The sequence below is a fragment of the Theropithecus gelada genome, chromosome 2 (genome assembly GCF_003255815.1).
Source record: "Theropithecus gelada isolate Dixy chromosome 2, Tgel_1.0, whole genome shotgun sequence".
Taxonomy (NCBI): domain Eukaryota; kingdom Metazoa; phylum Chordata; class Mammalia; order Primates; family Cercopithecidae; genus Theropithecus; species Theropithecus gelada.
In genome coordinates, this window is record NC_037669.1 from 48,761,677 (window position 1) to 48,788,232 (window position 26,556).

The window sequence follows — 26,556 nt, forward strand, 5'->3', positions numbered from 1 at the left end:
AGGGGCGGATCACGAGGTCAGGAGATCGAGACCATCCTGGCTAACACGGTGAAACCCCGTGTCTACTAAAAAATACAAAAAACTAGCCGGGCGAAGTGGCGGGTGCCTGTAGTCCCAGCTACTCGGGAGGCTGAGGCAGGAGAATGGCGTGAACCCGAGAGGAGGAGCTTGCAGTGAGCTGAGATCTGGCCACTGCACTCCAGCCTGGGTGACAGAGCAAGACTCCGTCTCAAAAAAAAAAAAAAAAAAATCAAGTATTTATATATTTATGTTGTATCCTTCAGCAAACATGTGGGTAATTTTATTTTGTGACTGAAGTCACCCAGTCAGCTGCCTTTAAAAAGTCTAGAGTACAGACTCGGGGAGGGGCATGTGGAGCTGTTAAGTGGGTACAGAGTTTCAGTTCTCAGGTGAGAAAGCTCTGGAGCCTGGCTGCCTAACAATGGGAACAGACTTAGCGCTACTGAACTGTGCTCTTAAAAAATGACAAAGATGGTGAGTTTTATGTTTGTATATTTTACCGTAAGTTTTCTAAAGTTGAGTAACGATTCTGCAACGTTTTTAGCACTAAGCCCTTTTTTCAAGCTTCTAGGCAGTACCTTATATATAAGATAAATGAGTCTAACAGAATCCTCCCGGCTTCTCTGCCCCTGCCCCGTGGGCTTTTGACAAGCCTGAGGACTTCTTAAAAGCCTGTTTGTACCACACAGATCCAGAACTTTCGTGGGGTACTAAAATTTGGTTTATTGGCCAGGTGCGGTGGCTCACGCCTGTAACCCTAGCACTTTGGAAGGCTGAGGCGGGAGGATCTCTTGAGGCCAGGAGTTTGAGAGCAGCCTGGGGGACATAGTGAGACTCTCTATCTCTAAAAGAAGTTTTTAAAATTTGGTTTGTTAAAAAACAATGATAGCAAAATGTTGTTGAGAACAGAAAGAAGGTTTGAATAAACAAAAAATGTACCCGTTCATGACAGCAAGATTCAAGTCTCCCAGATGAACCTCTAAATTCAGTTCATCCTATGAATATCTTTGCAAATTTCTTTCTGAGGAACTTAACAAAGGAAGAGACGAGGTTGACACCACCTGAAACTCCTCATGAGCAATTTCAGCAGAAGGCTGGGTACAGCCAGAAGAGCACCTTCCAGAGTGTCAAAATCAAGGATTAAAATATAGAGACAAATCTCTACATTTAACATTTTATGTGGGAAGCAATTTTGGTCTTACACACAGACCAAGTAAGTGGTCTTCAATATATCTGAAGAACAAAGAGGAGGTTAGAGGTGTTATAAAAAGGAGAAATGGTACATACTGTTTTTCGGAAAGTTCACTGGCACCAGTAAAATTTGGGGACACTGGCCAGCTCTAACTGGTGAGTGACAGAGTGTGAAACTCATCTTAGAGTTGCAGCGGGTGGTGTCAGTACCTATCAGATAAGACTGGCTTTGGCTGAGTGTGGTGGCTCACGCCTGTAATCCCAGCACTTTGGGAGGCCAAGGCAGGTGGATCACCTGAGGTCAGGAGTTCGAGACCAGCCTGACTAACATAGTGAAACCCCAACTCTATTAAATAGAAAAAATTAGCCAGGCGTGGTGGCGTATGCCTGTAATCTCCCAGCTACTTGGGTGGCTGAGACAGGAGAATTGCTTGAACCCAGGAGACAGAGGTTGCAGTGACCTGAGATCGCGTCACTGCATTCCAGCCTGGGCAACAAGAGCAAAAACTCCAACTCAAAAAAACAAATCAAAACAAAACAAAAAACTGGTTTCAGGTTGGAGCAGGCAACCTCAGCACCCAGGCTATAGAGAATGACATTCCTGGAGCAGTGTTATGTGCCACCATCCTGCCCCCCACCTCTGGACTCTGTTTTATTTGGGTGTGACAAGAGTTACCCAGTTCGTATGATCAACTGTCACAAGAGACAACCATCACAGACAACCTGCGCTGTGGGGATGCCTCTGGAGTCTGCCCCAGGCTTCCAGCTACACTTGGCATATTGACCACACAGGGGAGAGGGGGTCTCCTCTCCCTACCTACACTCCACCAGAATTCCTTGGCAGTTATTTTTATTTTTAAAATTTAATTCAATTTAATTTGTATTATTTATTTATTCATTTTTGAGACAGAGTCTCATTCTGTCACCCAGGCTGGAGTGCAGCGGTACAATCTGGGCTCACTGCAACCTCTGATTCCCGGGTTCAAGCGATTCTCCTGTCTTAGCCCCCCAAGTAGCTGGGATTACAGATGTGCACCACCATGCCTGACTAATTTCTATATTTCTAGTAGAATCAGGGTTTCGCTGTGTTGGCCAGGCTGGTCTTGAACTCCTGACTTCACGTGACCTGCCCACCTTGGCCTCCCAAAGTGCTGGGATTACAGGCATAAGCCACCACACCCAACCTATTTTTAAAGGGATAAATCCGGCCGGGCACGGTGGCTCAAGCCTGTAATCCCAGCACTTTGGGAGGCCGAGACGGGCGGATCACGAAGTCAGGAGATTGAGACCATCCTGGCTAACGTGGTGAAACCCCGTCTCTACTAAAAAAATACAAAAAAACTAGCCAGGCGAGGTGGTGGGCGCCTGTAGTCCCAGCTACTCGGGAGGCTGAGGCAGGAGAATGGTGTGAACCCGGGAGGCGGAGCTTGCAGTGAGCTGAGATCCCGCCACTGCACTCCAGCCTGGGCAAAGAGCGAGACTCCGTCTCAAAAAAAAAAAAAAAAAAAAAAAGGGATAAATCCACAAGGACAAAGGGAATGAGGGGAGGTGACTGTGGGGAAGAGATGCCAACATGCTTCTGTGAGGTAGAGAGTGGAAGGAGGCAGTGGCCGCTTCCACAGATCATAGTGGGGCTGGCAGGGGAAACCTGAGGAGAAGCAGCCACTGTGCCCCCAGGATCCCCAGGGGTCAGCACTCAGACACTGCAGATCGCCATAGATCACGAGAGAGGCCTGAAAATCAGGGCTGCCTGGAAGTCTAGTTCTCAGCATTTGTAACCCTCAGGCCCCTCCCTGACTTCTGCATCTGTATCTAGATGATTTGGCATCTATATGTGAATTTATGTCTTTTCTGCCCAAAGAGTTTACAGTGTCAAGTTGGTCAAGGATCAAGAAGAGATTAAGGACCATTATTAGGTCTTAGACAAGGTAACATGAAGAAAATAAAACACAACAACCACCACCACCACAACAACAAAACACCATTAGGGATGACAAGCTTGCATGTTTCCAGGCAGAGTAGCATTTGGATGATGAAAGTGCCCTGGGGAGAGTGTCTGGGTGTCAGGGTGATGCATGGGTCCTGCTGACTCCATTCATGGTGCTGTCTCTGGCTGTGGGATGGAGTCTGAGCCTTGCTGAGGAGCGAGGCATGAGCGTTTTTGTTTTTTTTTTTGAGATGGAATCTCGCTCTGTTGCCCAGGCTGGAGTACAGTGGCGCGATCTCGGCTCACTGCAACTCTGTCCCCCAGATTTACGCCATTCTCCTGCCTCAGTCTCCCAAGTAGCTGGGACTACAGGTGCCCGCCACCAGGCCTGGCTAATTTTTTTGTTTTTTTTTTTTTAGTAGAGAAGGGGTTTCACCGTGTTAGCCAGGATGGTCTCGATCTCCTGACCTCGTGATCTGCCCGCCTTGACCTCCCAAAGTGCTGGGATTACAGGCTTGAGCCACCACGCCCGGCCGCTGTGAGCCCTTTGACCTTGAAGTCTGCAGATGAAGTTGGCACTTGTAGGAAGGAAGGAAAAGACACTTGACCAAGACATAAATGGATAAGATCCTTCAGGCCAATGGAAGAACCTGAAAATTCTAGGATGTCAGGGTCTGACCCTGGGCCATGCTTGTGCAGTGAGCAGGCTGTGTTGACCAGAGTTCCTCAGTCATGTGCACACAATGAGGATCCCCCTGGGGATCCTCTTGAAATTCAGATTCTGACTCAGGAGGTCTGGGGTAGAGGCTGAGGTTCTGCATTTTTGTATAGGCTGCTGGATGATGCCCACGCCGCTGGCCCACGGACCACAAGTGGAGCAAGGCAGGAGCAGGCAGGTTCCACTTACCCGGCTCCAGGGAGCTCCCTCGGAGCCACCTGGCCACACTCTCCCCTCTCCCAGCCTCTTCTGCCATGTGCTACCTTCTCAATGGGCCACACCTCTCCTGCTTCCCTCCAACCAGCACAGACTGTGGAGCTTCCTGGCAGAGTGAAGGGCCAAAATACAGCAGATACAATTGTTGTGCTAAGAAACAAATTTTTAAAATGTGATATGAAAGGGAAACCTCCATGTCTGCAGCTTGTTCCCTGGGCCGATTGCTCTGAGGTGACAGTGGCATTTTATGTGTGGCCAGTCACTGAGGGGCACTGCCCTCCTGCAGGGGAGTCCCTGAAGCCCCAGCCCCAAGTGTGGGCTCTGTAGCCACAGCTGTAGACAGGGCTTCTTGCAGTGGGCCGCACCGTGGCCTGCTGAGAGCACAGTGGACACAAACTGAGTCCAGAGCTTCCTCTGAACTGGGGCTAAGCTCTCCATGAACCATGGTCAGCAGCTGCAGCACCTGGGCAAGATGGGGCCTGGCCTCCTGCCCTCTGCAGGGTCATGGGAGTGTCTAGGAGCTCAGGGTCAGGGCCAGATAGCTGTTCCTGGGGCCTGGGGCTCCAGCTCAGGCTGTTTGGGAACAGGAACTCTTGGCTTGGAGAAGCCCATCACACAGCAGAAGGCCTGGGATGGTCGGTCTACGGGGAGCAGCTCAGTCTGAAGGTGGCAGAGCCTCGTGTGGCTGTGTGTGGCTGAGTCGGGAGAGTGGCCAGTGCTGGGCCCTCTCTAAGGAGTCCGAGGGCCACAAGGACTGTGGAAAGGGTCTGAGTGAGGGAGTGGAGACCTAGTGGCTAGCAGACTTGCTTGCTTGAGGACACTCTCTGTGGCCACAAGGAGAGGCCAAGGCAGGACTAGGTCAGGAGGAGGCTGGGGCAGAGACCCTGGCAGGAGGTGGGTGCACTGGGTGGGGATGGGAGTAGCCAGGATGTAGATGAGGATAGGGAAGGGCCCCCCTGCCTCCTGGTTTCCTTGAGGGCAGGGCTGGCCAATCCCAGCCCAGAGGCAAATGTGTGCAGGGAGGAGAGGGGTGCAGGTTGGAGCTTTGGGAGCCCTTGGAGGGAGCAAGGCAGATTCACCTCTGGGACCCAGCACCCAGCTTGGGTCTGCAGGTGGGGGCTCAGGAGTGAACATCGTGGGGGCTTTGAGCAAGACCCTCTGGGCCCCAGACTCAGCTTCTATACTTTGAAGTCAAGGAGTGACCTGTGCTGTCTGAGTTTGCTCTGGGGTCTGGGCAGTCCTGTGGTTTGGGCAGAGGCCTTAGAGGGCCCTAGGGACAGACTGACCCTGGTCTGAGCCTCTGTGAAGTGTGGGGGTGACCGGGCTCGGACAGGCCTGGTTATGGGTTTGTCTTCCACGGGGCACACGTGCACTTAGGTGCTTCCTGGCATTCAGAAGAGAATGGGGAATTCAGACATCAGGCCTTCCTTCTCCCTGGGAAGGATGGCAGTTGCCTGGAGCCAGGCCTGTCTTGAGAGCCAGGGCTCTGGGCCTTCCTCTTCCAGTGCCCTGTTCCAGGCTTTCAGTGCAGAAAGCACTCCCCTCCTGGGGTCTCTTCAGGGTTCCCCGGGATGCAAATGGGACAGGGAATCGGATCCCATGTTTGAGGAAACCAAGGCCCAGAGAGGGGAAATGACCTGCCCAGTGCCACAGGACAGTCAGGGCACACCTGGGTTTCAATGGCAGTCTGCTCTGAGCCCCATCGTGTCAGTTTGTCTGAGTCAGGCTTGGCAAGGGGGTGCAGCACTGCCAGGCCCCCCTCTTCTTCCTCAGGGTGACCGACTAGCAGCCCTGCTGTTTGAGAGTCCCTTTCAACAGAGAACCCCTTATTTGAGTGACCAGGAATAGACCCCTGGTCTATACTGGTGGGCGGGCTATGGATTTCATGGGCTTCCCGGTGCCAGAGACTTGATTCAGGCACTTACCTAACCTGAGCATCCACTGTGTGCCTGGTAACATCTCCGCACTGGTCACATCACAGGAGTGTTCTTAGGTCCTAACTCGGAATAACAGGTCAGAGCCCCCCAACCCCCAGGCATAGGCCCTAAGCCCCTGACACTGGCGTTTGTGTCTGAGACGGGGTGGGAACACTTCTCTGTAGGAAATGTCTTCAGCCCAGGATCCAGGGGTGGGGAGAACCTTGAGCCCTCTCCAATACAAGCCCAATGGGAGGAACCTGGGGTGTCCCTGGCAGAGAAGGGACCCAGCCCAAGCTTCCTCTGCCCCTCAGGCACCGACTGCTTCTTGCTCAGGGGGTCCCCTAGGGGTTTAGGGACAGAGGGAAGGTCTCGCAGGGCTCTGGGCAGCAGACTGGCAGGGGGCAGCATGTCTGCCACCCCGGGCCTCGAGACTAGTTGAGGTACGTGGCTACCTGGGCTGCCTCTGGGCTCAAAGATGAGAGAACCAGTCCTGGGCGCAGTGGCTTATTATAGAAATCTGTTTAATGGTTTAGGAATGTGTACACTGGCTCTGCCAAGTTTCCATAAAGGCAACTTTTCCATGTTTTAAAAAATAGATTTGGTATAAAGATTTATATGTTCATAAATAGGTGACATGAAAAATTACCAAATACAAATAGAATACTTGGGCTGCCTGAAGCCCTGTTCACTCCAAGTCCAGGCCCTGCAGGGGTCAGAGGGTCCCTGCTGGAGGAGGCCCCAACTCCAACAGCCTCTTAGGGAAGATAAACTGAATGCAATGCGTATTAGGAACCCTCCAGCTCCTTAAGTCAGCATCACACTGGCCCCACCCAGGCCGCAGCCCACCTCCCTCTGCTTCCCCCCCCAGTCACCTCCACCCTTGCCCCCTCCCCTGCACTCCGGCCCCTGACCCTACCTGCTCCCACTCTTTGGCAATTTATCAACAAAGGAAGAGATGACACTGTTCTCCCGCCCCAGAGCTTGGGCTGCCTGCCAAGGGGAGGAAACAAGCCGGTTTTGTTTTGTCTCACACACTTCCCCATCTTCTCTCCCAGCCGTTTTAAGGACCGGAAGGGCAGTGGGGCCCCCTCCCGGTGGGATACAGCGGGGCAGGAGCCCCTGCAACCCCAGGTACAGGCCCTGAGCCCCTGACCGGCTTTTGTGCCTGAGAGAGGGTGGGAACGCTTCTGGGTAGGAAATGGCTTCAGCCCAGGACCCAGGGGTAGGGGAACCTCGACTATGGGGTGGGTTGCTCCTGCCAAGGGGTACTAGGGGCAAGGCCCCAGGGTGAGGCCAGTTCTAGAAGCTGTGTCCAGCTAGGCCATCTATGACCCCAAATGGCATGAATAAAAGGGCAGGTTGGTAAGAGCCAGGGGAGGGCATGGGGCAGGGAGACCAGGTTGGCCCAGACAGGACAGAGGTGCTCCAGTGACAGGGTGTCAGGCAGAGCTGTGGGGCCTTTGAAACATCCTGAGGGCCCAGGCCTGCCACGGGGTGACCTGGGCAGAGAAGCCCAGAGGACAGCAAGGTGCCCAAATGAGAGGTCAGGGCTTCTGGGGTGGAGGGACGGGGGCACAGTGGCAGCAGGGGAAGGAACGTGGAGTCCCAGGTGCGTTTGCCTTTCCAGGCCAAGCCCTTGGGAGTGAGGCTGCTCCTGCCTGGGGGGTGAGAAATGGAGGTGGCTCACAGTCCCAAGGTGACAAATGAACCCATCACCGGTCAGCTACCATCCCTGTGAAGGAGCCAGGGTGGAGAACCCTGTCCATGTCCTCCCTTCCTCCCTCCCTAAGCCCTGAGGAAGGTAACAGCCCCAACTGTGAGGCCCCGGCCTGGAAGCAGAGTAGGAGCTTTACAGAGGTGGGCAGTGGGTGGTGGTGGGCAGTACCAGTAACTATGCTCAGATGGCTGGGACTTGCCCTGGAACTGGGGCTGAAATTCAGACAGGGAGTCCCAGGCCTTTGCTCCCAAGACCCCATGCATGCTCCGTTCCCCCCAAAACAGAGGGGCTCTGCAAGGACAGGCTTCATGCGACTTCTCTTCCAGCCCCTCCTGACCATGTGACCCCAGAAACATCAGCCCCAGCAGAAAGGTTGTGGGGCTGGAGGAAGGCACTGCCCACGACATATCCAGTCCCAGTGGAGTCTGAGGGCACCCTTCAGTGCCAGGCACTGTCTGCCCTGCAAGCAGAGCCCAGGCACTGCAGTGGAGGTGCAGGGGCAGAACCCAGACCCCACTCAGCTCCACTCTCACCCCTGCCACAAGCAAAGCTGCTGAGGAAGGAAGCCAGGCAGCCTCACCTCTGGTGTCCCCCAATCTGATGCACCCAGACTCCCCTCAGTGCAGGTGCCAGTCCCCCAGCTCCTGGCAGCCTTCCTCCCTTGCAGAACCAGGCTCAGCATTCCACAGGTAGCCTCCCTGCCCAAAAGGAAGCCTGGCAGGTGAGATGCTGGCTCCACCACCACCATCAAGCCCTTGCTTGTCTCAGTATCAGCGGGGGAACCCGTCGGGGCCCCAACCCTGCCTCTTGGGTCACCGTGGCACTGCTGTAAGGCCTACTCTTGCCCTCAGCCAGGCCTGCTGGGAAAGTGTTTAGTGCAGAGGGCAGGGAGGCATGGGGGAGGCCTCTCACTGGCCCAGGGACTACACTGAGCCCTGCCTGGCCTGGCCTGGGAGCTAGACCACGCCCCGATGCAGCCCTGCTCGTGGGTCCAAGAGCTGCTTATTTCTGGGGGCACCCGTGCTAAGTAGGCTGTGAGGCAGAGCTGGGCTGACACAGACGGACTGGGATTGGCTAGGGAAGATCACCTGGCCCCTCCAGTCCTAGCCCTGGCTCTCTTGTCACTGTGATACCTCTGAGCCACAGGCCCAGAGGACAATGCTGCTTCCCAGATCCCCCCACCCCACTTTTGCCTTCTAACCTTGGCACCCAGCTCAGGATGAGGCAGTTAAGGGCCCAGGGAATAAAATGGGCCAGGATAAGGACCGCCAGCCCCTCTCCTTTCTTGTCTGGGAGACTCGATTCTATAAACTAGACTAGGACCCACGCTCAGCTGGCAGGATTTCTGCTTGTGGGGTAAGGCTGGGTGCCTTGCAGTGCCCTCTCATCCCTGAGCCTCAAGGATGCAAGCATGCAAGCTTCTACTTGGACCTTAAATGTCCACTTTCCCATCTCATTCCCCCACCCGCCAAACTTTTGAGTGCTGGCATTGAAGGATTCGCTACTTTTGCAACCTGAGTGGCAAAACACTGGGCCCCGAGCCAGCAGACAGTCCCCACCTAGCTGTGGGCCGTGACCCCATGCTGTGCCGATGAAAATGAGAAGCTACACGGAGAGCCAGAAAACTCAGAGGTCCTGATGAGGCAGTGAGCCAGGCCCCAGGGAGACGTCTGTAAGTGCTGCGGGGGGCAGTGAAGGCAGGAAGCAGGTTCCCCACCTGGAAGGGGCTGGGGCTTCTCTGGAGCTGCGCTCAGGCACTGAGTTTGTGGGTCTCATGGCTCTTGCTCTGCTGCTCTGTGCAGAGCCCCAGGATGACCAGAAGAACCCAGGACACTGGGCACATCCCTGGAAAGCAGCAACCTGCTGCCACAGGTTAAGCAAACCCATGAGAGGAAACAAGTCAGAGCCACCAGGCGTGGGACAGGGAGGACCACCCGCCCCTCCTACTGTGGCCCACACTGGCGGGTTCAGGCCAGTCCTGGAATGTGAAGATTGTGGAGGGCCAGCTGCTGGCTGGCAGGGTGGCCTGTGAGGGTATCCTGCTTCCCCTTCCTCAAGGAGAGCCTCCATCCTGCAGCCAGACCACAGGATGCAGAGCTCCAGAACTTCACCCGGCTGCTCTAGTCACCGGTGCCCAGGGGGGCTGGCTCTGGAGGGCTGGGCTTGGCAGGCCGGGGAGAGCAAGGAGGTGGGGAGCCCCCAGCTTGCCGGCCCGGCCCCCGGTCAGCACCCGCAGCCCCAGCCTTCTCCAATGTCCTTGCTGTTCAGCTGGATGTGGTCGGGGCTCTTCTCGCTGAACAGTGGGCCCCCATGCCGCATGATGAGCTCCGTGGCCACCCTCAGGAAGGCCTCCTCCACGTTGCTCGAGTCCTTGGCAGATGTCTCAATGGCACACAGGATGTCATAGTGCTCAGCCAGGCTCTGTGCCTCGGCCAGGCAGACCTCCCGAAGCTCGCTGAGGTCTGACTTGTTCCCTGCAGAGGAAAGCCAGGGGCAGCATGAGGCCACGGGGGCTGGGCAAGCCCAGTCCCACCTGGGAGGGCCATGCTGGCAGCCCCATGCCACTCCCCTCCACCACTACAAATGGACACCCTGGCACGGTCATCTACCTTTCTTTAAAAAACCATTTTTAGGCCGGGTGCAGTGGCTCACGCCTGTAATCCCAACACTTTGGGAAGCTAAGGCAGGGGGATAGCTTGAGCCCAAGAATTCAAGACCAGCCTGGGCAACACAGGGAGACCCCATCTCAATTTACCCAGCTCCTCCTAGAAGGTATGAGATGACTTCATTATGTTCCAAATAAGTTGTTAAATTGTTCCTTGACCCAATTTCTAGAATAACTTTTTAGAAGTCTCAGTTTTGTAATGTGGTTATAAGGAAGACAAAAAAAAAGAGTCTGGGCCGGGGGCAGTGGCTCACGCCTGTGATCCCAGCATTTGGAAAGGCCGAGGTGGGTGGATCACCTGAGGTTGGAAGTTCAAGACCAGTCTGCCCAACAAGATGAAACCCCTTCTCTACTTAAAAAAAATAGAAAAAATTAGCCAGGCATGGTGGCGAGGGCCTGTAATCCCAGCTACTCGGGTGCCTGAGGCAGGGCAATCACTTGAACCGGGCAGATGGAGGTTGCAGTGAGCCGAGGTTGCACCACTGTACTCCAGCCTGGGCAATAAGACCAAAACTCCATCTCAAAGAAAAAAAGGAGTCTATAAAGATCTAAAATTTCCTTGGCAACCTTAATTGATATAGCAACCAATTTCAAAGTGTGAAACTTATTTGGATCCTGATCTCAACAAACTGGAAAAAATAAAACACCTATGAATTTTATGAGCAATTATCAATCTGAATACAGACTGGCTATTTGATATTATTAAGGAAATGTCAGTATTTTTAGATGAGAAAATAATATTGACGGTTTTTTTTAAGTGTTTACATATTTTGTAGGTTCATGCTGGAATACTGCCAGGTGAAATGGTTTGATGTGCATTTGTCTCAATATGAGGAAGGGGAGGTGACATTGTATAGATGAGAGGAGGCTGGACTTGAGTTGCTGATTGCTGAAGCAGGGTAATGTGTACCTGGGGGCTCATTATTATTCTATTCCAAGCCAGATATAGTGGCTGACACCTGTAATTCCAACTACTTGGAGGTTGAGGCAGGAGGATTGCTTGAGGCCAGGAGTTTAAGATCAGCCTGGGCAACATAGCAGGACTGCATCTCTAAAAATATATGTATGTATATATGTATGTATAAATAAATACAAAAAATACTATTTTCATAGCTGTATAAAATGTTCTATAGGCCAGGCATGGCGGCTCACGCCTGTAATCCCAGCACTTTGGGAGGCACAGGCGGGTGGATCATGAGGTCAGGAGGTCGAGACCATCATGGTCAACATGGTGAAACCCCATCTCTACTAAAAATATAAAATTTCCATGCCAGGCAGGAATGTTTTCCAGAAATGTCCTGGATAAAAGGGAATTGGTAGCCAGGTGTGGTGGTGTGTGCCTGTAGTCCCAGCTACTCAGGAGGCTGAGGCAGGAGAATCGCTTGAACCCGGGAGGTGGAAGTTGCAGTGAGCCAAGATCATGCCACTGCACTCCAGCCTGGCATCAGAGCGAGACTCTGTCCCCCACCCCGGCAAAAAAAAGGGGAGAGAAATGGTTAGGCCAGGTGGGGAAAACTCTGTTCCTGCCAAGCGCTCCATGTCCCAGTCTGAACAGGCTATGGAAGGCAGGCCACATGGAAGCAGGCACCACCCTCTTCCCAACTAGAGTCAGATCTAGGCCCTGTCTGTACATCTGAGTCAGAAGAATCAACCTGTTGGCCCAGCTACTCGGGAGGCTGAAGCAGGAGAACCGCTTGAACCGGGGAGACAGAGGTTGCAGTGGCTTTGTGGAGGTTGCAGTGGCTTTGCAGATCTTGCAGAACCAAGATCACACCACGGCACTCCACCCTGGGTCACTGAGTGAGATTCTATCAACCTGCTGTGGTAAGGACCCCAGGGATAACATAAGAGCTAAAGAGCTTCTCCAGTCCAGGTCTGGGAAGGTTGTATAGAAGGAAAACAAAGGTAAACAGCATCCTTCACAGCCGTAGTTCTCAAAGTGGGGTCCTTGGACCAGCAAGCTGGGTGTCACCTGGGAATTTGTTAGAAATACACATTCATGGGCCCCAACCAGCCCGCCTGGATCAGATGCTCTGGAGGTGAGGCCCTGCAGCTGCACTTGAAGAAGCCTTCTGTGGGATTCTTAGGCACAGAAGCCATCAGGTATCCCTGCTCTGTGTGTGGCACAACAGAGAAAGTCAGAAGCTTGAGGTCAGCAGAAGCAAACTCAAAGCCTACATGTGTATGCTCACAGCGGACGCGGATAAAATCATTCCACTTTTCTGAGCCTCACCCCAGGCCCTGTCAAATGAGGAGAAGCCAGGATACAAGAGCTAAACCTTGACACATGTGAAGAACTGCAGAGCAAACTTCAGCTCCGTTTCTTCTTTCCTCTAATTCCAATGTTGAATATAACTTTCTATCCTTTATTTATTTATTTTTTTTTCTTTTTGAGACAGAGTCTTGCTCTGTCGCCCAGGCTGGAGTGCAGTGGCGCTATCTCGGCTCACTGCAAGCTCCGCCTCCCAGGTTCACGCCATTCTCCTGCCTCAGTAGCTGGGACTACAGGCGCCCGCCACCACGCCCGGCTAATTTTTTAGTTGAGACGGGGTTTCACCATGTTAGTCAGGATGGTCTTGATCTCCTGACTTTGTGATCCACCTGCCTTGGCCTCCCAAAGTGCTGGGATTACAGGCGTGAGCCACCGCGCCCAGCCTTGAATATAACTTTCTAAGTGATTAGCGGGATCAGGATTTGCAAAACCATGGCTCAAACTCTGGCTGGGACTCCCTCTGGACTCAGGGTTACCCTGTGTTTAAAAAGCAGAGGGAGGCAAGGACAGGCAGAGTGATGGGATTTGTGGTCCCGAGGAACCCCCAACTCACCAATCAGCAGCTGCACAATGTTGGAGCCCGCGTACTTCCTCACATCCTCAATCCAGTGAGGCACTGACAGGAAGGAGCTCCTCTTGGTGATGTCATAGGCGAGGATGGCCCCATTGGCACTGCGGTAGTAGCTCTGGGTGATGGTGCGGAACCGCTCCTGGCCAGCCGTGTCCCAGATCTGCAGCTAAAGAAATAGGGTTCCTCAGTGAACCCAGTGGCACAGGCTGAACATGGGGACAGGCAGAGTGACCCCACAGACCCACACCCAGAGCTGTGGTTCCACTGGGCTAGGAGGCCTTCTGAGCCCTTAGAAAGCAACTCAGTGGCTCAACCTTGTTGGAAAACCGGGGAAGCAAAGGGAAGGTGAGCAGCCCATCCTGGCCCTCCAGCGTCCTCGGGGAATAGTGGAGGAAGGGGCGTACTCTGAGCTGGCCCAGGTCCTCTGTGTGCCCCTCCGTGTGCCCCTCTCCCCTTAGCACTGGGCCCACTGCTGGGAACACAGAACCACCAGTGCTCAAGCGGCCGGCGGCTGGAAAGCTGGCTCCAGGTGTACTGCGCGGCCAGCAGCGCACAAGGCCAGGTCCCCTCCCCTGCAAGAGCATCATGTACCCAGCTATGTGTGAGGCTCCTCCAGCATTAGGGTTCCCTCAGGACTCTACAGCCTAGTGATGAGGGCTGTGGGAAAGGTGACTGGTGGTGGCAATGGGCAGAGTCCTCCCATGGGGCCTTTGAGTACAAGGCAGTTCCCATCAGCTGACCCAGCTTGGCCAAAGCAAGGAGCTTGGGGGCTTTTTCCACCCATATCTTCATTTAACACCTACTCTGCCCCACCTCCCACCAGACGTGGGCTGTGGAGGAGAGGTGCCCGTGGGCGGGAGGAGCTTCCCTAGCATCTTTTAGAAGCAGAGTCTGGCAGGATGGATACCAGGCCAGGCAGGGGCAGAGGTCTGTGGGGCTACTCCGGGAGATCACCAGCCAAGGTGCATATGCCAGGGCTCTCGGTGACCAAATGCCTCAGAGATCGGCTGTGCCTTCTCTGCCCCACCAATCACAGGTTTTTGTGGCTCTCTGAAGACAGACACCCAGCTTGTGGCGTATGCTGAGCTGCAGATCCATCAGCCCCCTTTGCAGGCACAAACACTCGGGGTGCCTCTTTACCTAGTTCTCAAGGTATATGAGAAAAGTCTTCCTCTCAAGGTCTGTCTGGGGTGGGGAAAGGCCACAGAGGCCCAGACAGTTCCTGAAGGCAGGGCCTCTGTCCCTAGCACTGTGGAGGTGACCACCATTTCTCCAGCCCCAACACAGAGAAGTCTGAGAGTGAAAGCTCTAGGCCACAATGTGCCAAATACGACCCCTCTTTTCTGAGTTGTCCCATTTACTCCTCAGTAAATGGCTCCAAGAAAACCAGGCCTATGTTCCATAGTTCATGCGTCTAGCAGCTCACACATGGCAACATGGGGTGACGTGCAAGGTTTATGTGTGCACCACACAAGTCTGGGATCCAGATAACCTCTGGTGTGGAGATAACTCGTCTCCACACATAACATGAAAGACACCAGCCAAACAACAGCAAAAACGCAACACAGAAGAAACAACACAGAGGCAAAGTCCTCAAACAATCATCAGTGTTTCAGAAATAGGGAAAGACTCACTGAATAAGAAAAGAATACTATCTTTTTTGGCGAGGGGAATTCAGAAAGAAAAAAGAGCTCAATTAAAAATATGATAACATACATGAAAAATGCAAGATCAGGGTTGGAAGACAAAGTTGAAGAAATCCCTCCAAAGTAGAGAAAAAATACCAAGAAATGGAAAAGAAAGAAAATAAAATTGTGACCAGGCGCAGTGGTTCATGCTTGTAATCCCAGCACTTTGGGAGGCCGAGGCAGAAGGATCACCTGAGATCAAGAGTTCGAGACCAGCCTGGCCAACATGGTGAAACCCCATCTCTACTAAAAATAAAAAAGTTAACCGAGTGTGGTGGTGCACACCCCTGTAATCCCAGCTTCGGAAGGTTGAGGCAGGAGAACTGCTTGAACCTGGGAGTCAGAGGTTCCAGTAAGCCGAGATGGCGCCACTGCACACCAGCCTGGATGACAGAGTGAGTGAGACCGTCTCAAAAACAAAAAAGAAAATTAAGAACCAGGCTTGGAGAGCAGGATAATCAGAGTTTCAGAAAAAGAGAACAATAAAATCAAGGAGAGGAAATCAAGTATTTCAAGAAAAGTATCCAGAATTGACTGGGGCCCACCAGGCACACACACACAATGGAGCAGAGCAGACCACACTGCATCCATGGGCGGAAATTCCAGAACGACAGGCAAGAAGAAAGAATACAAAAGACCCATGTGGCTGGCATTAAACAGCCAATGAAAAAATGCCTTAAAATGAGGAGAAAAATTATTTCCAACCTAGAATTCTCTGCCCAACCAACCAGTAGTCAAGTGTGAAGTTTAATAAAGGCATTCCCAGACATACAGTCCTCGAAAAATTCACGTTCCTGCCACCCTTCCTCAGGGAGTGACTGAAAGTTCCTCTACCTAAAGAAGTCAACAAAAAATAAGAAAATGTGGGATCCAGAAAACAGAAAGTTCAACTGAAAGGGGGGCAAAGGGAGATGCCAGGATGATGGAAAGATAGATAGATCCCAAGATAATACCTGAGCAGCAGCCTAGACATCAGCCAACCTGGAGCTGGTGAGAGGGCTCCTGGAGCAGCTTCCAACCATGGCAGCATCACTGGTGGCAGAGTAGCCCTCCCTCCACACACACCACAGGACTGGAGAAAATATATGAGGCTGTCGTTTTTGGAATGTAGACAACAAGCAGCATGAGACCATAACCCCTAAAAGAGGAAAAACTCATGAAAGGCACCTCATGATCATCGTGACGCTCTACCTGGGAGTTTCCTGACCATGGGGATAGAATCCAAGCAGAGCACAGTGGTCCCACTGAACTAAGGAGGCAGAGATCAGGGTCTGGAGTAGATTATGTGATGAAATGAGAAGACATATGTAGGGGGAGCCCAAAAGTCTATGTGAGGTGTCCCAGTGAGCTCTTGACCAGAGAGTGCCCCTTCCAGAGTTGAGAACAGACCAGAGATAGAGGTTCAGGAGTGCCAGGGGATGCTGAAGTTCCAAGCCAGACACAGTGAAGAGGCCTCATTAGTGTCTCATCAGTGCCCCATATATGAGCTGAGATATCAGAATGTCACTATGGGTGAGGACCATGCCTAAAGAAAGGCCTCTATAGACCTGCCCTAACCAACATAAGCCTTGGGTTTGGAGGTTGAGTTCTGCCACATTAGAGAGGCTCAGAAACACCTTAGTCTTTCCACATATCCACCCTAACAACAACAACAAAAAAAGCCTAAACAAACAACTTCAAGGTGATCTGCCAGTAACTGAACTGACTACTAGGACAAGAATCAACTCTTCTAAAGAAGATAACAGAATCCAGAGTCTCGTTAAGTTATCAACCACAATTCCCATATACTATTGAAAATTCCTAAACATGTAAAAAATAGGAAAATATGAACCACAGATAGGGAAAAAGCAATCTACTGACACTGATGCCAAAATGGCCCAGATATTGCATTTAGTAGGGAGACTTTAAAGCAGTGATTTTAAATATGTTCAGAAAATTACAAGGAAAGTATGTTTAAATAATTAAAGAAAAATATCATCATAATGAGTGGACGAATAGGGGATTTAAGGAAATAAATGAAAATTATTTCTTAAAACATTAAAAAATGTTTTATTAAACTATTTATTATTATTAAAATTACTGGCTGGGTGCAGTACTTCACGCCCATAATCCCAGCACTTTGCGAGGCCAAGGCAGGTGGATCACCTGAGGTCAGGAGTTGAAGACCAGCCTGGCCAACATGGTAAAACTCCATCTCTACTAAAAATACAAAAATTAGCTAGGCATTGTGGTATGCTCCTGTAATTCCAGCTACTTGGGAGGCTGAGGCACGAGAATCCCTTGAACCTTGGAGGCAGAGGTTGCAGTGAGCCCAGATCACACTACTGCACTCCAGCCTGGATAACAGAGCAAGACTGTCTCAAACAAAAATATAGATATTAAACTTAAATTTTTTTTTTTTTGAGATGGAGTCTTGCTCTGTCGCCCAGGCTGGAGTGCAGCGGCGTGGTCTCAGCCCACTGCAACCTCTGCTTCCCGGGTTCATGCCATTCTCCTGCCTCAGCCTCCCAAGCAGCTGGGACTACAGGTGTCCACCACCATGCCCGGCTAATTTTTTGTATTTTTAGTAGAGATGGGGTTTCACTGTGTTAGCCAGGGTGGTCTCGATCTCCTGACCTCGTGATCTGCCCACCTCAGCGTCCCAAAGTGCTGGGATTACAGGCATGAGCCACAGTGCTCGGCCTTAATTTTTGTTTTGAGATGGAGTTTTGCTTTGTTGCCCAGGCTGGAGTGCAATGGCATGGTCTCGGCTCACCGCCACCTCCTCCTCCTGAGTTCAAGTGATTCTCCTGCCTCAGTCTCCTGAGTAGCTGGGATTCTGGGCATGTGCCATCACACCCGGCTAATTTTGTATTTTTGGTAGAGACAGGGTTTCTCCATGTTGGTCAGGCTGGTCTCAAACTCCCGACCTCAGGTGATCCGCTCGCCTTGGCCTCCCAAAGTGCTGGGACTACAGGCGTGAGCCAGTGTGCCTGGCCTAAACTTAATTTTTAAATGAGTGGAAATTCTAGAACTAAAAATTATAATAAGTGAGGCTGGGTGCAGTGGCTCATGCTTGTAATCCCAGCACTTTGGGAGGCCGAGGCGGGCGGATCACAAGGTCAGGAGATCGAAACCATCCTGGCTAACACGGTGAAACCCCATCTCTACTAAAACTACAAAAAATTAGCCGGGCGTGGTGGCAGGTGCCTGTGGTCCCAGCTACTCAGGAGGCTGAGGCAGGAGAATGGCATGAACCCGGGAGGCCAGAGCTTGTAGTGAGCCGAGATCATGCTACTGCACTCCCGCCTGGGCAACAGAGCAAGACTCTGTCTCAAAAAAAAAAAAATTATAATAAGTGGAAAATTCACTGGATGAGCTTAATAGCAGATTACAGATGGCAGAGAAAAAAAAATCAGTGAACCTGAAGAAAAATCAATAAAGAGTTAACATGAGGAAGGGGAAAAAAGATGGAAGAAAATGAATAAAATCACAAGGTATTGTGAGATAATACCAAACTGTCTCATACTCACATAATTGCAGTTCCAAGAAAAGATAGTGATAATGCGGGAAAAATACTCAAAGAACTAATGTTAGTGGCTGAAAAATCTCCAAATCTGATGAAACACACCTGGCTTAAAGATTCAAGAAGCTCAGCAAACCCCAAGCAGAAAAAATACAAAATACACCAAAGTAGATCACAGTCAGACTGACAGAAAACAAGAATAAAGGGGAAATACAAAAAACGGTCTGATAAAAGACATATTCCATACATGGGAACAACAATACAAATGACAACCACTTCTCAGAATAATGGAGGCTAGAAGACAATGCTGAGAAGTGCTAAAAAGAAAAAAACAAGTGCGGAAAGAAAAAACTCTCAACGCTGAAGTCCTTGTCAAACAAAATTTTCCCTCATAAGACGGTAAAATCAAGACATTTTCAGGTAAGTGGAAGTAGAGAGGAAAAAAGCTGCCCTGCAAGAAATGCCAGATGGTACCACCGCACTCCAGCCTGAGCAACAGACTGAGACCCTATTTCAAAAGAAGAGTTGGAAGTGGCTGCTCTAGGGCAGGGGGTTGGCAGTATCCTAAAACCTTCCGCTATCAATCCTTGTAGAACCAAATGACTCCTCAACCCATACGCAAGTGTAAGTTTGCTTAAAATAAAAACTAAATGAAAAACCAACAAAATAACTACTGATTAAGGCATGTAGGCCAACCAGCTGGTGAACTGTGGGCAGTAATGGAGAAGATATTTTGGGAAAGTAGACCCTTCCCATGGCTGGTAGTATTCCCATCCTATTCCCCCAAATTAGAGGAAGGGAAGGAAACAGGGTAGCGGTGGTACTCTGGGGCCAACAAGCCTGAGCTCATGACCTGACGCTCTGTCACCAGCTTTGTGTCTCCAGGCTAAAAGTTCAACCTGTTTTTCTTTTTTTTTTTGAGATAAGTCTTGTTCTGTCACCCAGGCTGGAGTGCAGTAGCGTGATCTCTGCTCACTGCAACTTCTGTCTCCCAGGTTGAAGCAATTCTCCTGCCTCAGCCTCCTGAGTAGCTGGGATTACAGGCGTGTGCCACCACACCCGGCTAATTTTTGTATTTTTAGTAGAAATGGGGTTTCGCCATGTTGGCCTGGCTGGTCTCGAACTCCTGACCTCAGGTGATCCGCCCACCTCGGCTTCCCAAAGTGCTGGGATTGCAGGCGTGAGCCACCGTGCCCAGCCATTCTGTTTTTCATCCATACAAAAAGGCGCTGTCAGAGTCAAATGATCAAATCCTTGTGCCCAAGTGCTAGCATGGAGAAGGTGCTGATAAATGCATCCGTTTAACAATATTTACTGAGCTATTATAATTTTGTGGCAAACATTTTTAATATACACAAAGGAACTTTAATGCAAATAAGAATATATAAAGTATCAAAAGAAAAATATATTGGGCCGTGTACATGAGTCGTTCATTTTTCATTCAACATGTGCTGAGCTCCTGCCTTGTCCCAGTCTCTGCTCTGATACCTGGGGATATAGCAGGGAATGGAGCAAAACCAGCTCCATTCTAGTAAGAGGAGATAGAATGTGCCACAGATCCTTTTAAAAGGTGATCATGAGCATGCTACAGAACGTGAAAGTCAGGGAGAGAGCCTCAGGGGTGGGTGCCAGCCTACTTGACGATCTAAGAAACTGTCTGAGCTGAGGCCTGAGTGATGAAGAGCCAACCACAGCGACGGTGTTCAGGTGGGGGAAAAGGGTGAAGGCTCAGAGGCAGGAGGATGCTTACTGTGCTAGAGGCATAGAAAGGTCAGTGTGGCCAGATGGATGTGAAGAAGGAAACTGGGAGGAGACATGTTCAGAGACATGGGCCAGAGCCACAGCATATAGGATCTTACAGGCCAAAGTCAAGATTGTGGATTTCATTTTTCTTGCAATGTGAAGTCACTGGAGATTGTCTCAGGCAGGGAAATATGAGCCGGTCTCCTCTTTTCTCCCACTCACATATCTTATCAGTGCACCCTGCTCTCCAGCCACAGCTGCAACAACCAGCTTTGCACACACACAAAGGCCTACCCGCACCGCACCCCTCACTCCCTGCCTGGGAGCATCTCTGAGTCTGGCCAGGGAGTCCTGTCGGAAACCACTGTGTACTCATGCCTCCGTGACCCAGAAGAGAGGGACCTCCCCACCCTAGGGATCACCCGTGACTAACGGGAAACAGGGATAAAGCTCTCCTCTCCCACCTCTCAGAGGGACCACTGTGAGACACATTCCTCATGCACTTTGCAAAGTCCTCAGGGTCAAGACCACTGCCCGTGGCAGCTAACTGAAAGATGCAGCTCTATCTAAGTCTTGCCTCCTTCCCCAGGCCAGTCTCCAAAGGGGAAGCCCGGACTAAGACAAGATGTGCTCTGGTTTGTTTTTAAAATATCATGGCCAGGCACAGTGGCTCATGCCTGTAATCCCAGCACTTTGGGAGGCCGAGGCGGGTGGATCACGAGGTCAGGAGATCGAGACTGTCCTGGCTAACATGGCGAAAACCCATCTCTACTAAAAATACAAAAAATTAGCTGGGCGTGCTGGCGGTCGCCTGTAGTCCCAGTTACTCAGGAGGCTGAGGCAGAAGAATGGCGTGAACCCAGGAGGCGGAGCTTGCAGTGAGCTGAGATCGCACCACTGCATTCCAGGCCTGGACGACAGAGCAAGACTCGTCTCAAAAAAAAAAAAATAATAATCACTCAGGTCACTGGGTGGAGAACAGTCCTGTCATGGGATCACAGAGAGGGCTTAGTGTAACAGGCAGCTTGATCACTTCACCCATGCCTACTATATTCCAAAAGAGGAGGGAGAAGCCAAGCCTGGAGAGCCCCTTCTCCAGACCAGACCCCTCTTCACCCCAACCAAGCCAGCTGGCATTAGGCAGCACCCAAAGGAGGCTGGATGAGAGTTGAATGCCTCTGATCTGCCACTTTAGCTACGCTACTTGAGAAACAGGCAGATGACAAGACACAGCAACCAGGAACCATCATACCATCTATTGGAGAGGCCAGGCCTAGGCTCAGTGTCTCAGAAGGCAAGCAGACCCACCTTGTGGACTTGTGGGGGTCCTGGCCATCTCACTCGTCCTTGCCACTGCCTGCAGGCAGAGACCAGGAGCCGACATTATAGAGGAAAGAGGGAGGCTCTGAGGGGTGCCAGGACTCGGCCAAGGCATCCCAACACAGAGTCCTGGACTCCAGGCTGGCTGTCTCTCTGCCTTGGGAGAGGCTGGGACCAGCAGGGACACATGGGCTCTGAGTCCCCACTGCATCTGCCCTAGCTGTGCCCTCCTCCTGCCCACTTATCCCCACCTCCCTACTGCTACTCCAGCCTCTTACCAGGGTCTACACAAACGGCCTCAGGCCTGTCTCCACACCTCCACTTCACCCAGTCCATTTTCGGCACACAGCACAGTGCAGCTTCTGAAACAGTGCTAGGATCTTGTAACTCCTCTGCCCTCAACCCTTGGGTAGCAACCCCAGGATCTGCCTCTTGCCATTCCTAGAGTATTGCAAGGCCTCTGCATCAAGGACATTGCCCTTGGTGTTCCCTGCCTGAAAAGCTCTCCCAGACGCCCATGTGACTGGCCTCCTCATTCATTCCCATCTATGCTTTTTTTTTTTTTGAGACGGAGTCTTGCTCTGTCGCCCAGGCTGGAGTGCAGTGGCCAGATCTCAGCTTACTGCAAGCTCCGCTTCCCGGGTTCACGCCATTCTCCTGCCTCAGCCTCCCCAGTAGCTGGGACTACAAGCGCCTGCCACCTCACCCGGCTAGTTTTTTGTATTTTTTAGTAGAGACGGGGTTTCACTGGGTTAGCCAGGATGGTCTCGATCTCCTGACCTTGTGATCCGCCCATCTCGGCCTCCCAAAGTGCTGGGATTACAGGCTTGAGCCACCGTGCCCGGCCTTTTTTTTTTTTTTAAGATGAAGTCTCACTCTGTCACCCAGGCTGGAGTGCAGTGGTACAATCTCGGGCTTGCTGCAACCTCCGCCTCCCAGGTTAAAGTGATTCTGCTGCCTCAGCCTCTCAAGTAGCTGGGATTACAGGTGTTTGCCACCATGCCCGGCTAATTCTTATATTTTTAGTAGAGACAGGGTTTCACCATGTTATCAGGCTGGTCTTGAACTCCTGACCTTGGTGATCCGCCCGCCTTGGCCTCCCAAAGCGCTGGGATTACAGGCGTGAGCCACCACACCTGACCAAGAGGCCTTTCTTAAAAGAGCAGTCCCATCCTGTCCCAACCCCCATTTATTTTTCTTTAGTGCACGTCACTGCCTGACACGCACACACATACTTTTTAAATGTTTACTCTCTCTGCCTCATGAGTTCCACAAGGGCACACGCCGCATCAGTCTAGTTTTCTGCAATCTGCACAGCACCTAGCACAGTGCCTGCCATGTAGAAGGTGCCCGACAGAAACATAATCTGGAGGAATGAGTACTGAGGACCATTTTGCCTTGGAAGCCTTTCACACTGCCAGTTGAATGAGCTGCACACTGTTATGGCTAAGAGTGTTTTTCACTGCCCAGAGGACATAAATGGCCTTAAACCGCTGAAAACATCTGCCAAGTTGAGAATGGGAACCCCACTTTCTCTACTCCCCACCCCTAAGCCCTCCTCCTGCACACTCCCCTGACCAGCCACTAACCCGACCAGCTAACGGGGACTCTAAACTGTGAATGAGCTCCAAGCCCTCTCACCTAGCACATCACCAACTATTTGAACTTTTCCCAGTAGGCTTGTCTTATAATTGACCTTCAGGGAAGGGTGAAGTCCAGAAGCATCTGCTGGACCCAGAGGGTATGGGTAAGGCCTAATTAGGAAAGAAAAGGGCTACCAGAGTGTGTATGCTCAGAAAAGCAGCACTCCCCCTCCTCTCCCACTCAGCAAGTGTTGGCAGGTAAGTTTCATATGGGGTGGGGATTTCAAGGCTGCAAGGGTTTCAGTCCTGGGCTTCGGGCCCTTCTTTCACCTTAGTGACAGAAGGGCTCAGTCCTGCCAATCACTGCCTCAGTGGGGAAGCACGTGTTGGGTGAAGGATGAGGCTTCTTTCCTTTTCTAAGCTCCAAACATAACTCCCAGCTTATACTACCCTCTGACTCTCCACACTCATGACAAAGCAGTGCTGTTCTCACCGTTATCTTTTCTGGGATAAACTGCATTCATCTTAACCTTTTGGTGCACTCCTACCTACACTTCAGGACCCCAGTTCAAAAGTCTCTCATTTTCCCTGACACCATGGGCCATGGGCCAACCCTGAGCAGAATTAACTCTTCTTTCCTTCATGTTCCCATAACTGTTTACTCTTGCCCCTACAACAACACACATCACAGAGTGGGTTATCCATCTAAGTCAAATGTCCCACACTATTGGGCTTTGGGGCCAGATGAGGAACATAAAAGGCAGTAAGAAGACAGGACTGGTGGGACCTGCTGGCAATCAGAAAAGGATATGATATCTAAAACAAGTTCAATAGTAACAAACCAGGCAACCACCCTTCTGCTGGCCAAACAAAACGGGCTTTAGGCCAGGTGTGGTGGCTCACTTTGGGAGGCTGAGATGGGCAAATTACCTCAGGCCAGCAGTTCAAGACCAGCCTGGCCAACGTGACGAAACCTTGTCTCTACTAAAAATACAAAAATTAGCTGGGCAAGATGGTACATGTCTGTCATCCTGGTTACTTGGGAGGCTGAAGCACGAGAACTGCTTGAACCTGGGAGGTGGAGGTTGCAGTGAGCCGAGATTGTGCCACTGCACTCCAGCCTGGGCAACAGAGTGAAACTCCATCTCAAAAAACAAACAAACAAACAAAAAACACAAAAAAACGGGGCTAGGCGCAGTGGCTCATGCCTGTAATCCCAGCACTTTGGGAGGCAAGGCAGGCGAATCACCTGACGTCAAGAGTTCGAGAGCAGCCTGGCCAACATGGTGAAATGCTGTCTCTACTAAAAATACAAAAATTAGCTGTGCATGGTGGTGGATGCCTATAATCGCATCCAGGAGGCTGAGGCAGGATAATCACTTGAACCCGGGAGGCGGCGGATGCAGTGAGCCGAGGCCACACCATTGCACTCTAGCCTGGGCAACAAGAGTGAAACTCCATCTCAAAAAAAAAAAAAGTTAACATTAAAAAAACAAACAAAAAGCGGGCTTTGTAGTGGAAACTGACCTTGGGCTACTGCTTGGCTCCTGGTTCCTATGTCCATCTCTTGCCACCAGGAATGGATTCTCTAAGGAGAAAGACCCTGTCTTATTCCTCTTGACACCATCAATACTTGCACAGCGCCTGCAGAGAAGGGCCTCAACACATCAGCAGTCCGCTGTGGGCAGGTCCTGGTAGTCAGGCCCGTGCAGCGGGGCTGAAAGCTGCTTTCCAGGGATTCCTGGTTCACATTCCCACTGAGTGAGTTCAGATGTGCCCCAGTGGGAAATCAATCCTGCCTACTAGGTTAAAAGCACCACTGAAGTTCGGCTCTGGGACCTGTGTCCAGCATCTGCCCCTCCCAATGGAAACAGGAAGGTTTTATTTGAGGAGACTTTCTCCTGAGTAACGAAGCAGGCGGTGGGAAGTTCCTTGCTTCTTCATATTAGAGAAGGACCTTGGAAAAGTTAGTTCTCAAGACAAACTCTGAAAACTGTTCAGACTGACCCAAATACGAGTTCCTGAGCTATTTTTCATTGTGTCTTGGGATGTGGTGAGTCAAACCAGGAGATGGAGTTTGTGGGCCATGCCAGCTCCTGACTGCCACTGTCCCTCCTCCCACCGTGCTGCGATCCTCCAGGGAAGGGTTTGGCCCTGGGCTTGCAAGCAGGCCACAAGCCAGGGAGTGAAGCACTATGAAGTGCCATGGTAAGACAGCAAAACCTCTAGCATATTAACCGGCTAAGGGCACAGCCTGCCACCATTTGGCCAGACAGGTGGAGAGAGACCAAAGTGAGGACAAGAAAGGTAAGACGAGGCTGTACCAGCAACACAGGCTGGCGGCAGGCAGAGCAGACTGCAACGCATGCAGTCTGGTGTCAGGGGGCACAAATTCTCTGCAGTAGGGGAGTAGAGGACCAGGACAGACTCTCGTGCCCAAAATTCCTCCTGCCTCTTAAACATGAGTGCCTCAAGGCCCAACATGAGAAATGGCTTTCTTTGTCCCTTGTTAAAATGCAGCTCTCCTTGGGAGGCTTCGTGGCGACGCTGAGTGAAGAAAAATCCAGGATGTGCGTTCCTGTTCCTGTGCTCCACCAGCACGAGATGAGAGAAGGCCCCTTCGGCTTCTCGCAGTTCGAGTTTCCTCCCCAGTCACCCAGGAAGTACAGTAACCCACCATGTTTTGTAGAGCCGGTGAAAGCAAGAGGCCAGAGGCCCTGAAAGTCAGAAGGCAGAGTTCTGTGGGCGCCTGGCACTATCTGTCAGTGCTCCCTGTGTGTCAGGCCATTTCATCCCGTGACAACCCTAGAAGGTCGGTCTCATTACTCCTTATGTCTGAGGGGTCACAGGAATGAAGCATCAGCAGAGGTCTGACTCTGAAGCCTGGTGTCCTTTACTGTGGACATGGCTCCTCCACAAGCACATAGAAACTGCTTCCAAGAAATCTCACTGCCACTGGCACCTCCTGTAGGAATCAAACCCTTTCCTGAACAGCTTGGATGGGAAAAAGGTGCACTGTGGAAAATGATCCTGGCCTCTGGCCAACAAGTCCTGCCTCTTCTGCTTGCCAAGTGCCACCTCTTCCAGGTATTCCTCTTCCTCGCAGGAAGCTAAGGGCATCTACGACTAGCCTGCTGCCACCCAAACACCTTGCTTGCTTGCAGGCTCCTTGCGGCACGAGGGAAACATTTGGTAATGAGGAAACCAAGGCAGCACGCAGGAGCTTGCAGTGGGCACCGCTAAGCCAGGAGGCCCATCAGGAAGGGCTTTCAGCAAGCATTGACAGCATCCTCAGAGTCAGGGCTGCAAGCACCAGTGTCCTTGGTAGACAGCCTCCTGGAGCCCTCACAGCCTCCACAAGAATTCCCGTAAACCCCACACCTCTTTTCCCCAAATTCCTCAGCTGCAAGGGCCCAGGCACAAGGGATTCAGATGTCCTGTGGCCCACACTGAACAACGCCAACCCTCAAACCATCCCTCCAGTTTCCTACTACTTTGGT

At 51.5% G+C, this 26,556-nt stretch overlaps 1 protein-coding gene across 4 annotated transcripts in view; it reads right to left on the minus strand.

Moving 5' to 3' along the window:
• Positions 1 to 6,499: 6,499 nt before the first annotated feature.
• Positions 6,500 to 26,556, minus strand: part of RAB43 (RAB43, member RAS oncogene family) — a 41,129-nt gene continuing 21,072 nt past the window's right edge. For 3 of the 4 annotated variants that reach the window (XR_003118088.1, XM_025375569.1, XM_025375568.1), the window contains 2 exons: positions 13,200 to 13,383; positions 6,500 to 10,183 (listed from right to left, as the gene is read on the minus strand). Coding sequence is in view for 3 of the 4 variants with exons in the window: in XM_025375569.1 (XP_025231354.1) it covers positions 9,933 to 10,183; positions 13,200 to 13,383 (435 nt within the window). In the remaining variant the exon portion in view is untranslated. Of the gene's footprint in view, positions 10,184 to 11,331; positions 11,426 to 13,199; positions 13,384 to 26,556 lie in introns of all 4 variants that reach the window. The other variant, XM_025375570.1, reaches the window with a different exon arrangement.